General features: G+C 45.8%; 1 protein-coding gene across 1 annotated transcript in view; it reads left to right on the top strand.

The window, feature by feature from the left end:
• Nucleotides 1-14,880, top strand: part of LOC124176861 (fibrillin-1-like) — a 62,567-nt gene that overhangs the window by 40,094 nt on the left and 7,593 nt on the right. Inside the window, exons 7-20 of the mRNA XM_046558658.1 lie at nt 240-497; nt 602-847; nt 926-5,941; nt 6,045-6,158; nt 6,252-6,365; nt 6,443-6,548; nt 6,627-6,816; nt 6,939-7,092; nt 8,289-8,403; nt 9,820-9,956; nt 12,645-12,784; nt 13,375-13,477; nt 14,059-14,084; nt 14,727-14,801. Of these exons, the coding sequence (XP_046414614.1) occupies nt 240-497; nt 602-847; nt 926-5,941; nt 6,045-6,158; nt 6,252-6,365; nt 6,443-6,548; nt 6,627-6,816; nt 6,939-7,092; nt 8,289-8,403; nt 9,820-9,956; nt 12,645-12,784; nt 13,375-13,477; nt 14,059-14,084; nt 14,727-14,801 (6,794 nt within the window). The remainder of the gene's footprint in view (nt 1-239; nt 498-601; nt 848-925; nt 5,942-6,044; nt 6,159-6,251; nt 6,366-6,442; nt 6,549-6,626; nt 6,817-6,938; nt 7,093-8,288; nt 8,404-9,819; nt 9,957-12,644; nt 12,785-13,374; nt 13,478-14,058; nt 14,085-14,726; nt 14,802-14,880) is intronic.

Consider the following 14,880-nt stretch of genomic DNA (forward strand, 5'->3'; position numbering starts at 1 on the left):
CCCCCACCCCGGTCTCTGATGGGTTTTTTACTCCTAACTCTCCGTTTAGTTGAAGTTCTTCATTTCTATTCATTCGTGTAAGCTCAAAGTAGATCGTTATGGTTCCCGGTGAAACAGGTTTCTCAGCTCTAAGAGGACGTAAGAATAGATTAGCTTTCTGTTTGAACACATCATGGCACCGAACACAATGCCATAACGTAAACACAACACGATTCAATTGAGTTGTTTTCTACACACAGACGTGAACGAGTGCCTGTTGAACAATGGTCACGGACCCTGCCAGGGAAGCTGCCGCAACTATAATGGCAGCTATGAATGTGCCTGTACGGATCTTCCAGGTTACAAGCTGGCCACGGACAATCACACTTGCGAAGATATCGATGAGTGCGCCGAAGGAAACGCGGGATGCTCACATACTTGTTTGAACACGCCAGGGAGCGTTTTCTGTCTTTGTCCCGACGGTTACATTCTCGCGGAAAATTGGAAGACATGCAACGGTCGGTTTTACGCTTCGTTTCATTTAAACTCCAGTCATCTATGAGTTGAAAACAAATTTACGAATTCGCGAAGAACTGGAAAATTATTAATTTTTACTTTACAGACATAAATGAGTGCGAAAGCGAGCAAAACGTCTGCGGGGACGAGAAGGATTGTCAAAACACGCTGGGATCGTACAAGTGCACAGTTAAGCCGAATAAGATAACGAAACTGCTTCAGGATGAGGACTACGATGCCGAAGATGACGACGAAGATCAGTACGATGACTACGAAGAGGGAATCACGGATATACCGGAAATTGGGGAGTGTTCGGAGGGGTTCAGGAGGAACGAAGAAGACGAATGCATCGGTGAGTAGCCACAGTAATGAGTACATTGCGTTTTCAGCAAGAGCCGTGTTGATCAAACCGCTCATGCTTCTATTACAGACATCAACGAGTGCCTGGAGGGTGACGAGGGTGAGCCTCACGGCTGCGAACACGAGTGCGTCAACGAGCTTGGAAGTTACATTTGCACCTGTCGACCCGGGTACGAGATTGAAGATGACGGACAGAGCTGCAAGGACGTGGACGAGTGCACGGCTGGAGTTTCTCCGTGTTCACATACCTGCATAAATGCCGAAGGGTCCTACCAGTGCGGCTGTCCATCTGGATTCAGTTTGAGTACCGACAACAGGACCTGCGAGGAGGTGAAACACGAGATTGAGCCAAAGAAAGACTGCAACGATATGGAGCAGAAGTGTGCTCACAATTGCGTGAACACGGAAGACGGTCCGAAGTGCCAATGCAATTCAGGCTATACGCTCGACGAAAATGGTTACACGTGTACCGATGTGGATGAATGTTTAACAAACGTTCACCAGTGCTCTCATCATTGCGTCAATGAGAAAGGTAGCTATCGATGCAATTGTTCTTTGGGTTTTTCCTTGAGCGAAGACGGAAGAACTTGTCAGGATGTTGACGAGTGCTTAACGAAAGTTCACGAGTGTTCGCACAACTGCACGAACACTGATGGCAGTTATACGTGCAGCTGTCCTTTAGGTCTTACGATAGAATCGGATGGTAGGACCTGCGAAGATATAGATGAGTGTGCTGAGGGCGGGCATAACTGTTCACAAGATTGCATTAACGAACATGGTTTCTTCAGATGTGCGTGTCTGACGGGTTGGTCACTGGATGCGGATGGAAGGACCTGTGAAAAAAACAGCAGTTGCGATGGTTTGAATTGCCCACAAGAATGTGTGATGGAAGAAGGAGCGGAAACGTGCACCTGTTCCTCAGGTTTCACTGTGGCGACGGATGGAAAGACGTGTGAGGACCTTGACGAGTGCGCAGCTGATGAGCACGACTGTTCCCACGATTGCGAAAATACACAAGGAAGTTACAAATGCATTTGTCCAGAGGGACTTAAGCTTCTAGGGGATGGATTGACGTGTAGAGACGATGCGTGCCCGGAGGGTTTGCGTCAAGTCGAGAACGGTGAGTGCCAGGACATCGATGAGTGCGCGGAAGAGGACCACGACTGTTCTCACGAATGCGTTAACGAACAAGGAACATATCGGTGTGTCTGTCCGGAAGGATTGATTCTTGGAGAGGATGGAGTTACGTGCGAGGAGTCAGATCCATGCGTCCGTGCACCCTGCTCCCATGAATGTGTTCAGGACGGTAACAGTTATGAGTGCAAATGTCACTCAGGATACAGACTTAAGGATGATGAAGCAGAGTGCGAGGATATCGACGAGTGCGAGCCGGATGCTTTGATGCACGGCTGTTCGCATGGCTGCGTCAACACCCCAGGAGGTTACACCTGTACTTGTCCTTCAGGATTCTATTCTCTAGACGACGAAAAGTCATGCCAGGATATAAACGAATGCGAGGACCAGGATTTCAGGCACGAGTGTTCGCACGGTTGTGTAAACACTGTTGGAAGCTATAACTGCACTTGTCCAACCGGATGGAAGCTAAGTCCCGGCAACAAATCTTGCGAAGTTCACAACCCGTGTATCAATGGTTCGCACGGATGTTCTCATGTCTGTGAACACGAGGATGGAGAAATTCGCTGTGGTTGTCCGGAGGGCTTCGAACTGGGCGCGGACAATAAGACGTGTCAAGACTTCGACGAGTGCACCGACCAAACGGTTCAGCAGTGTTCGCACACCTGCGTAAACGAGGTGGGGAGTTTTCACTGTGCGTGCGGCTCTGGATTCACCTTGGGAAAGGATAATCAAACCTGTGAGGATATCGACGAGTGTTTAGGTGACCACGGATGCTCTCACACTTGTGTGAACGAGGTAGGAACCTACGGTTGTGACTGTCCCGACGAGTACGACCTTGGAGAGGATGACAGAACTTGCGAACCTCTGGATGGTTGCAGTTTGGGACACGACTGTTCACACACCTGCGTCAACGACGCGGACGATGATTACCGATGTGAGTGCCCTGAGGGCTACGAGCTTGGAGACGATGAAAGAACTTGTCGCGATATCGACGAGTGCCAATTCGGCCACACGTGTAGTGATAGTTGCGTTAATACTGAGGGGTCATACGAATGTTCATGCCCAGAGGGATTGCGCCTGTCAAATGATTCCATCACCTGTGTCGATCGTGACGAATGCACCGAGGGTCACGAATGTGCACACATCTGCGTGAACGGGCATGGCAGTTTTCACTGCGCTTGTTCACCGGGATATTCGCTTGGCGACAACGGTAAGACGTGCCAAATAATTGACAAGTGTTCCTCACTTGGTCAGGCTTGTTCCCATGATTGTGTGAGTGATAACGATGGCTACAAATGCGTCTGTCCGTCGGGTTACTCCCTTTCCGAAAATGGGACCACGTGTGAGGATATAAACGAATGTGCTCAAGAAGAGAACGAGTGTTCGGATGAGTGCGTGAATTTGGAGGGCAGTTACAAGTGCTCCTGTCCTAGTGGCTACGCGCTGGGAACGGATCTACATACGTGCGAGGATATTGACGAGTGCCTGAATAAAACGCACGAATGCTCGCACGAGTGCGAAAACTTTGACGGTGGGTATTCTTGCTACTGCCCGGAGAGCTTAACCATCAGCAAAGACAATAAGACGTGCATTGACTTCAACGAGTGCCTGGCTGAGCACAATTGCAGTCACATATGTATCAATGTTTTCTCGGGTTATGATTGCGCGTGCCCCGAAGGACACGTACTTCACGACGATGGGCGTACCTGTCGTGAGATTGATTTTTGTGGATCTAATCACGGGTGTTCGCATACGTGCGAAAGTTCCAACGACGGGTTCAGGTGTAAGTGTCCAGTTGGATTTATACTTGGAACGGATAATAAAACGTGTGAGGACATCGACGAATGCATGCAGGAAAACAACGTTGAAGATCTATGTTCTCACGAATGTTTCAATACTCCTGGAAGCTACAGATGTAAATGCCCAGTGGGATACAAGACTGGCAAAGACGATAGAACATGTGAGGATATCAACGAATGTGTAAGGAACAACGGAGGATGCTCGCATCTTTGCGCGAATACCGACGGCGGAATGGAGTGTGCCTGTCCAGAGAACTATAGTCTATTAGAGGATGACGGTAAGACGTGCATAGAAATCGATAAGTGTTTTATCGATAACGGCGGGTGCTCACACTTCTGCGACTACGAAAACAGTACTGTTACTTGCTCGTGTCCGGAGGGCATGACCTTGTTGACCTCGAATGATACCGACTGCATCGAAAATGACAAATGCCTCGTAAATAACGGTGGATGTTCGGATATCTGCAGCTTTGTTCACGGTGTCGTGACTTGTTCTTGTTTTAATGGCTACAAATTATCAGAAGACGACTTCGTGACCTGCGTGGATATTGACGAGTGTCATGAAAACCTTGATAATTGTACCCACCTATGTGTAAACGAGGACGGAGGCTTTGAGTGCAGGTGTAATCGAGGTTTCACTATCAATGACGACGATTCGACGCTGTGCGACGACACTGACGAATGCGCAGTGGAGAATGGCGGGTGTTCTCACAGCTGCGTGAACACCATAGGCTCCCATCACTGCACTTGCAGATCCGGTTACAGGCTTAACGCTGACGATCGCACTTGTTCTGTTGTGAATGGGTGCGGTGAAAATAATGGAAACTGTTCGCAGCACTGTCACAACAAAGATGGCATTCCTGAGTGCTCCTGCTCTCCAGGATTTAAACTTGGTAAGGATCGAAAGACATGTGACGACATCGATGAGTGCGCGGAATTCGAGAACGACATTGAATTAGGCTGCTCGCACAGGTGCATCAACCTTCCCGGAAGCTATCATTGCCAATGTCCGACAGGGTATATCCTACTTCCGGAAGATAAGAAGACTTGTGTCGATGTGGACGAGTGTCTTTGGCAATCACACAACTGTTCTCATGACTGTTTGAACCTGCTAGGAAGTTATATTTGCAAGTGCTACGACGGTCACTACTTGCACACCGATAATGCAACCTGTCTGGATATCGATGAGTGCAGTGAAAGGAATGGCGGATGCTCAAACGGATGCGTCAACACAGCTGGCGGGTATCATTGCTCGTGTCCCGAAGGGTACGACCTGATGAATGACGAAAGGACTTGCAAAGACATCGATGAGTGTAACAGTGGAATAGCTCGTTGTTCGCACGAATGCCTAAACACAGCGGGATCATGGAAATGCATTTGTCCAGACGGTCACAAATTATCAGATTCCCGATTGTGCGTCGACATAGACGAATGTGAGATCAGAAACGGCGGATGTTCACACGCGTGTTTCAACATTCCTGGTGGAGTAAGGTGCAGCTGTCCAATCGGCCTGGAACTTTCGATCGACGGAAGGACTTGTTCCGACGTAAACGAGTGTTTGACAAACAATGGTGGATGTTCGGAGATCTGCATAAATCTGGACGGTACGTTCAAGTGCAGCTGTCGGAAGGGTTACCGTTTGTCTCATGACTACCGTAGCTGTGTCGACATCGACGAGTGTGCTACCAAAAACGGCGGGTGTTCGGATATTTGCACAAACAAGAACGGAAGTTTTCACTGTACGTGCCCGTTCGGTTACTACTTGACTGCGAACTTGAGAACCTGCAGCGATATCGATGAGTGTCAACTCGACAACGGCGGATGCTCTCATCACTGTTTCAATACGCCGGGTTCATACTTCTGCGATTGTCCCTCAGGGCTTGATTTGCGAGGCAAAGTTTGCCACTTCCCGAATGCCTGCGACCCTAACAACGGCGGGTGTGAACAGCTGTGCAGGAGTGACAATGGGAGAGCGATCTGCTACTGTAAGGAAAGTTACCGAGTTCACAGTACCAACTTCTCCGCTTGTGTCGACGTTGACGAGTGCGCTACCGGCCCACACAGCTGTGATCAACTGTGCATCAACACCCCTGGTTCGTACGAGTGTCGATGCAGGGATGGATTCATCAGGAAGAACGATTCCTGCATTGGTAGGGATTCCTAAGTTTTTCAATTAAAACTCTTTCCCGTCCCCGGATCATTGCCAATTCCTAGAACCTTTAATTAACCTTCAATTTAATTAACGTGCTCTAGATATCGATGAATGCCTGACCGAAGTTTGTGAAAAGAGTCGTTGCATCAATACCATGGGAAGCTTTCGCTGCGAATGCGCTCCAGGTTTCGAATTTCGAGAGGGTATTTGCGTAGGTCAGTTGATCGTTCGTTAACGGCAACACATTAGGCGTGATTCCAAATAGCGTCTAACGTCTTACTCAATTAAAGGCAATTCAATGCTTGCAGATATAGACGAGTGCGCGATAGGAACACCTTGTAAAGGTCGTTGCATAAATACCGAAGGATCCTACAGATGTGCTTGCACCGTTGGTTTCCAGTCCCACGAAAATACCTGCATCGGTGAGCGACGGTCACAAATTTAATCCGTAAATCCACGAATTCAACACCTTCGACTAAACTTAGTATCGTTCTTACAGACATCAACGAGTGCGAGTGGAACAACGGAGGCTGCGCTCATGACTGCGTGAACACAATAGGCTCATACAAATGTACTTGCAGAACTGGTTTCACTGTGAATCCAAGGTGGCCGGAAAATTTTGTTGAACAATAATTAGCCAGTGATGATTACGGTTAATGACCGTAACCTTTTTCGCCCTGCAGGAATAATTTTCGGTGCCAAGACGTCAACGAGTGCTTGGACCGCAACGTCGGCTGTAATGGAGACTGCGTGAATACCGTCGGAAGTTTCTATTGCGCCTGCAGCGACGACGAGGTCCTGGCTTCCGACCAGCGAACTTGTGTGCCACGAGAATCTCGCTGCCGAGCCATGGAAATACCTCGTTACGCCGACGTGAGCGTTAATTACAAATGCATTAATTTTCTCGCTCAAAGGAGAACCTCGCGTCAGGCGACAGGCGCTTGGTTACCGTAGTCACTTCGTTCTAGGCGTTTACCCCGAACTTCCGTTTCCAGATCAGATGTCCCGGACAACCGTCCAGGGCTTTGGACTATCCGCAAGGCGCCAGGTGCCACGTGAGATGCAGACGCGGGTTCAGACTGGAGGGTCCGCACGTGCGGCACTGCACATCAGGGGGCAAATGGAACGGCAAAGAACCATCCTGTCAGAGTGAGTGGATCTATTCGTTCGCACGGAAAAAGTTCGAATAGGTTCGAGCTGAGTCGGCTCACGAAACTAGACTTCCTGCGAGTCGGTGATGGATTTCCGCGAGGTGTCGATTAAACCTCGGACGGGGTTGATGGTGTAAAAGAGAACAGTAAATGCGTGATGCGGAATATTGATATTCGGAGTACGAGCTCGTGATTGTTTTTATAATTGCCTCATTTTGCGCGCAGCCCGCCCGTGGTTAACGAGTAGTTAAGTTAACAGAACACCTTAACGAGCTTCCAGCGTCTCTACGCCGCTCCTCGCGGCACTTGCTCGCGGATTTAACTTTTAAACTTTTTAAATCCCTCTTGGTTTCCGCTTCTCAAATTTATTTTCACCACGTCCAATGCAACGCGCTCCGGTTAAACCTCCGGCTTGTTTTCAACTGTCAAGCTAACGAGATTCAACCACGCCTCTGCACCATCTCGAATTCAAACTTTCATTTCGCGCTCGCGAATTTATCGGCTTACGTACCTTCAACGAGTAAATTCACCAGCACGTGTTCCTTGGTTTCCCTCAAGTGGGTACTTTGGACTGTCCCACGTACTTCCATCCGCATTCATGGCTTGCATTACGAGGCGCGTTTCACGATATTCACTTTCATCCTCACTGGTGACTTGGCTAATTCTTCATTACAAGTAACAGGATCATTTCGGTTCCAAGTTTGTGACGTGATTTCCAAAGCTTTGTACCGGAGCAACCGGAGTGTGCTTTCCCCACTGGCTAAACGTCGGACAAAATCTCGTGCGAATCACCGTCACGTATATAATACTTATTTAGTTGTAATTGTTTTCCGAGCTTTACGAGCGCTGTGTGGCAATCGGACGGGTGTGATGCTGCCGCTGTTCCACGTTTGATAAACGATTCGCGTCACGTACGCGTAGCAGCAACATGCGCGCGTAGAAGGGTGTCCGACTAATGTTTATCTCACAGTTAAGTTCACGGCACGCGTGGATAGATTGAGAAATAAATAATAAATAAGTAAGTAATCAAGGATGGTCTCTTTATCTCTCCATCTCTCTCCCTCTTTCCAATCTTTCGGGCAGCGTGGCGGAGAGTAAGCTAACACTTACAGCGTATACGACATACGTATCTGTACGTGTATTTTGTGAAGAATCATGCGACATGTCCAACTACATTTGTCGCCCGTGTTTCAGCTATGCCGAGGCCATTTATCAGGTGTCCGAACGACATCGACGTCGAACTACCAGCCAGGCGAAGCACGGCTAGAGTCTCGTTCGCACAGCCAAAGTCTAATATGGACTGGTGGAGGTGAGTATTTTCTACCTCTCTTCATCAATCATAAAATCAACGCCGAGGGTTCAAAGAACTGCGTGAACATCATAAACGGGAATATACTCTTCAATATTATCAAATGGACCACTCACTCCGTAATTAGTCTCAAGTAGAGCGCTCCATCCGAAGTCCGGATTCTCTCAACGCTCTAATGGTTCGAAATTCGGTCTTCGTTCAAACTTGCTTGAAAATTATTGGCTTACCTTTGATCAATGTAAAAATAAATCGCGTGAAACCAAACAGTGAAAGAAGCGCGTCGACATCGGAAACATGAAAATTTGAATACCGAGAGGAATTATTAATTCGAAGAGCGTGTCAGTGAGTGCACGTTAAGAATGAAACGGCGCAAGTGTATCACTTTCGTTGAGATGAATAGTTGGACGGTAGGTCGATTGAACACAGATGTTGACCGTATAATATCTACCGTATCTAAATCTCGGCTTGATGTTTCATGCAGGACTGCATTATAACTGAGATGTTCACCGTACAATGAGAATTCCGTACGAGCTTAGAGTTTGGCTAGCGAGAACTCGACCGCCCCGTCGTGTTTAACATCAATCACGGATAATCCCATTTGATAGCCGTTTATATGCAAAGCCGGCATCAGTCAAATCTGTTTCAACCATGATTCGTGCAGGGTCGGTGGTCCGCGTATAAGTTACGACAGCTGATCCGCGGCATCAGTGATGCTACCGATATTCTCCTCCGGAGATCGAAAGCATTTTCCAATCAAAGTACGTGTGCTGGTCCGCGGTACCAGTTGGACAAAAGTTAATTGAAGCAATGGCGAAGGCGGCTGCTCACATCCGTGTACGCGGATCACCGTCTTCATGATATATGTCGCGACAAACGCGGCGCGACAGACGATATTTCATATTCTATGCGTTGGCAAGCTTCGGGGACGTTGATACAAATTGCATCCATCAGTTTTGAGCGATCGTCAGCGTTAGAAAACACCTATAATAATCGGCCGCTGTGCATACTCAATGCGTGCAACGCGCTGGTCTGCATCGCAAAGTGAAAGCGGCACCTCGCAGGTTATCTTATGGCGATAAATTTAAAACTTTTAACACACGAAAGGATTTCGACGAATTATCATCTCGCGGCAGCGTATTTACACGGTAGTCTCGTCTTAATTATAGTATTTAAGAATGTCAGGCCGGTTCGTAATTACAAGGGACAGGCTGCCTAGTCTCACGCATGCCAAGTACCTACCTACTACATGTATAACCGTCAGCGAAACGTGACCCCGCGAAGGCTTGTCTCTGGTTGCGAAACCCTCTCGCGGGCCAATTATACTGTCAAAAATCGTTTCTCCAGATCGGATTCTCGATCTTGAAAACCTAATCTGCTGCATCTATCTAGGTATATCCCCTACTGTGCATGTTTCAGGTACGTCAATGCTTCCCCCTCCTGGGGCAAAGAGCTGCACGCTGACTTGGGACCCGGTACAAACGTCGTTACCTTCACCGCGTGGTCTCCGGTTTCGAATTACACAAGCTCGTGTCGAATCGTCATACGCGTTCGAGGTGAGTACAAAGTTTTCGTGGAATTCGGCAAATCGATGTTGTGGATCAAACGTAATGAACCTTTGTCAAATAACTGGGGAAGAGAAAAAATTGAAGAAAAAACTCAGTCACCGACTCGGGGCAAGGGGTATAGATTTGCTATCACATTTTTTCTCGCAAATCTGCAGATACCACCGATGCCGGTGCTGCAGCGCGATTTATTCAGTGTCTCAGCTAGGGCGAGACGAACCCTGAACTAGAGTTGTCAGACACGAACCTCGCCGTCAGAGAGATAAAGCCAAGAGCCATGAACATGGGACGTGGATGTGTCAGGTCCTGAGGTTTTATCCGAGTGCAGGTTATTACGTCGCTTACGCGGGTTGCGACACGTGTAGATGTGTGCGCGTGCCTCGGGGCACCAAAAAAAAAAAAAAAAAATCCGGAAATGAATTGAAACGATCTCGAAACTCCGATCCCGCAGCGTTCTGCGAGTGGGTGGCGAAAATGATTTCCTTCGGATTCCACGAAATCAATAGTATTGAAAAATATAAATGTAAGACGCAAGCTGAAGAAAAAGAGAAGGAGAGACAAAAAAAAACAAAAAAAGTCGACAACACCGCGGAGCAAGACGCCTATAATTCATGTGATATCAAACATGTATGACTCGATTCGCGAGGAGTTCGGTGGAATTAATTTGAATTCATTAGGACCATAGCGGCTCGCATGACGTGGGGTCGAATTTAACGACCTGTTAACAATTGCGTCGTTGTCGTATACGATACACATACACGCGTGCACACATCTATCTTAGGGCGTCTACTACCGCCCATATACACTTTGCCAGATATTAAGTTCAAATTTCGAGTGATGCAACCCTATTGGAATTCGGCACGTGCCTGTGCTGCCGAGCTAAGCTCATTGACCGAAATAGGCCGTGCGTAAGACTAACGCACTCGGTGTGCCGGGTAATGTACCGGTTGTAATAAACGCAATAAGAACCGCAAGGCGTGCAATGCGGACACTGCAGTCTGCGTAAGGCGTTCGCATCGGATTTCGTAACCCGTTGAATTTTCGAATGAACGTGTAAAGCTCCCGGTGGGCGATACGACGGGCAGCGTTTGGTTCATGGGGCACCATGACGATGTCTGCAAACACCATTTCTCCCACGCGGGATGACGACAATAGTTTTAAGAACGGTAATAACGCGTGGATACATTTACGGAAAAGTTTCCCAGGTAATTTTGTACCTGAGAGATTCTCTCCGGATTCACTTCCTGTTCGTTAATTAAGTACCTTGACACTCCTCGTTCGATGGCACTTGAGGCGAATAAGGACTCGCCCGTTATTTCTGCCCTCAACGGTCAGAGGAATAAGAGAAAAAGAAAGACTCGCATATTACATACCTACTGATGTTTTTCACAATTTTTTGTAAAATACGGACGCACTTCTAGTCTCATTTATTGATTTTTTGTTTAATTTTTTTTTTTTTTTTTCATTTCGATATTGGTTTTATTTTCGCCACTTACACTGATCACGCTGCATTGCCTCGAGCAACTAATTTCCGTGTAGAAAACCGATATCGTATTTACGATGTTGGTGGAATTCTGATTGACATAAATTTTACCGTTAAAAGCTTATTCCTGTGAAATAGACGAGGTTAGCAAACAAGTTTTGTTTGATATTATTTTTATTTAACATGCATGAAAAATTCCAATTCACAGATCTCAAGAGGATTTTTCAGAGATATTACGTTCAAGGTAAAGTTGAGCGTGATATTTTTGAAACGCTCAGACTTTCTCTGTACCTACGTTTTAACATGTATGAGTTTTCTGGAATAGCATTGAATTATGCATCTAATTTAGATATGCCGGTATTCCTGCTGAAATGCTGTAACGGCTCTCTGATTAAATTCTCTATTTTTTCCTCGTTTTCTATACGCGTGTGCAGAGATACGCGATAATTTGAGAAACAGGAACGAGGGAAGAAGTTGAGAACTAATAACGGAAAATTAGTATACGAAACAAGGGTCGCACTGCAGCGTGGAAATGAGTATTTGTACAATCGCGATATCTTGCTCGAAAGTTTCAAATTAATTCTGATACAGCTATCGCGGAATCGTTACAAAATTATCTCAATTAACGGCAATGCAATTATCCGGTGTAATCGAGATCCCGCAGTTGTCTTCCTCGTTCGGTTGAACATTTAACAACCCCTTAACTGCAAGCGCTGTTCGTTGATGAGACTCGCAAGATACGAACCTGAAAGATGGTGACGGTGTGTTTTGCAGTGGAAAATTTTCTTTTCACATTTTATCGAACAGTTTTATCTTTGCCTGTTAATAAAACCGGTCACTTTTATCTAAATAATTACCGCCTGAAACAATAATGCGATAAAATGGCGGTCGCTCATACAGGTGATGTATCAGAATCGAGATCAGTACAGAAATATTAATGTTCTACAGTGCAGAGCGCAATGAGAGTGGGTTAATTTATGGTCCCTAGAGGCAAAAGCGCCACTTAATCAAGCTTACAAGTTTATTCAACTAGATACGTTGCGAAGGAGCTATTTGCATATTTCTAATGCGTGTACAAAGGGGAAACTCAAGCGAAGTCGAAGCATTTACTGGCGCTAAACGAGACATTGGTTAATGCATCCGATTAAACTGCGATTTCAACAAAAATTTTACTCAACTCGAATCTCGTTCATCAGACACAGAAAGTCCGAAGATTATCGGCTGCCCGAAGTCCTTCGAAGTCCGGTTAAATCCTGGCGAGGTATCGCGGAGTGTCTTTTGGCCGGAGCCGATCATCACTGACAACGTCAAAGTTGAACAGACGTACAAATCAAGGGTGAGTATGAAACCACTTGTCGTGCTCCTGAAAACGGTAAAATTCACTTACCTAATTCTTATTTACTTTATCGTCTGCTCGAATTCTTTCTCGATTATATCGTCGTGAAGAAACTCGACAGAAGTTAGCCCCGGGAACTTTTCATAAATCAATCCAGTGCCGGAGGTGGAATTAATCGCAAAGCCATCGAAGTCCGTCCATTAATATTATTGGTGTAGGGTTATTCGAGCTCACTTTCATCCTCCCAATTCTTTTCTTCTCATCCACTTTTCAAATGACCTCCATCAACGAAAGATTCGGCAATCATCCCTTCCCTTGTTACATGCTAATTTCGAAGCGTAGCCCACCGAAAGTTTGCTTCCAATTACCAATAATTAAATAATTAAACTCGAAATTAGATTGGGATTTTATGGTCTCTTAACGAGGTAGACTCGTCAAATATTCGTGATTTTTTTTTTAATCGCTCACTTCATTAGTGAATTATTAGCACCCGTAGAAACGAAATTATCGGAAATGTCATCGTGTATATCTATCATTTTGTCTTTCAATCATGAATCGTCACTGTTCTCTGATTTTGCCACCACAACCAGGAACCTGGAGAGCTTCTGTACGCAGGAAACCACAATGTACGATACATGGCGTTGGATGCTGCCGGGAACAGAGCCGAATGTTATTTCGGCATCCACGTACGAGGTAAAGTGATCCTTGCAGCCTGTCGCAGAGAGTGCTGGAGTGAATCAAACTGACAAGGAAGGTATCCAAGTTCGATTTCTCCGATTTGATATCTTTTATAATATGTTATAGTAGACTAAAAACTCAGTGACACGTCTTGTTTTTTTTTTTTTGTCTGCCATCAAACACTTTAAGTGGGCGAAACCACCCTACAAATTAAAGCATGTCGAGGGGTGATTTCGCACTTTCACCGACAAGAACAAAATATTTTTCAACCATTTCAACTGAATAAGTTTTCTCATAACGAGAAATGAAAAAGGTTATTTTCTCAATAGAGAATTAAAAAAAAAAACAACCTGCCAAATCGACCCTTGACATGCCTTACTTTGAAAAGTAGTTTCTCCTCTTAAAGTATTTAATGGCACACAAAAATAAAAAAAAAAAAAAAAAACGCGTCACTGAGTTTTTAGTCTACTATTACATATTATAAAAGACATCAAATCGGAGAGATCGAATTGGGATACCTTCCTTGTCAGTTTTCATTTCCACCACGGAGAAGTTCAGGGCATAAATAAATGGGATGATTATTTGATATGTTGCAGAGTCTGAAACTCGGAGGGAACAACCGGTGAGTAAAATTTCATCTAATTTTATTACGTTCCATTCTCCTCACGTGTGAATGCAGCTACAATTATTGGATATTAAATCAGAGGCACAAAAGGCGGATTGACCGCATTTCCGGTGTAACGTCCGGCAGAGATATAACGCAGCCCAAATAGCCGACTGCAAACGTGCTTCTGGTTCGTTGCAGCGCTGAATGAATTCTAACTGCACTATGTATAGCTTAATTCTGACCGCAGCCACTTGGAGAACGAGATAAGAGTATCCAACGACCAAGACCTCCGCAGTTTTTAACATTATTTCATCCTGAAAGAATTTGGCAAAGTCAAGCCTCAACACAATCACAAAATACGCGACTCTCATTCAGTCTTCACCATTTTATTGAATTTCCTAAAAAATCTTTGTACCCTCTCAACGTTCACGTAGATCAGTTCATGTTCATAATCCAATCTGAGTTTGGAAAGAAGGTTGAAAAAAAATATTCGTAAAAGTTACTACACCATGGACGGAGATTTCGTTGCAATAAGCTCATGAAAACCAAATTCTAACGACGTTTATAACTGGTGTGAAAACGCAATCGGATTTGACAATTTGTTTCTCCCTCCTCGCTCTACACTCTGCTAACTTGTCGGATGTATTTTCTGTTCAGCAAAAGATCACTTTCACAAAGATGCTGATGTGCCCGGGTAAATCTCCTCAAGTGCTACCGACCACCTCTTATATGGTAATTACTATGGCTCTTTTGTCATTCTAAAGTTGCAAATGACATCGGCAGGGAGTGTCTTGAAAAAAGTGAATAACCG

This window comes from Neodiprion fabricii, chromosome 2 (genome assembly GCF_021155785.1).
Source record: "Neodiprion fabricii isolate iyNeoFabr1 chromosome 2, iyNeoFabr1.1, whole genome shotgun sequence".
Taxonomy (NCBI): Eukaryota; Metazoa; Arthropoda; class Insecta; order Hymenoptera; family Diprionidae; genus Neodiprion; species Neodiprion fabricii.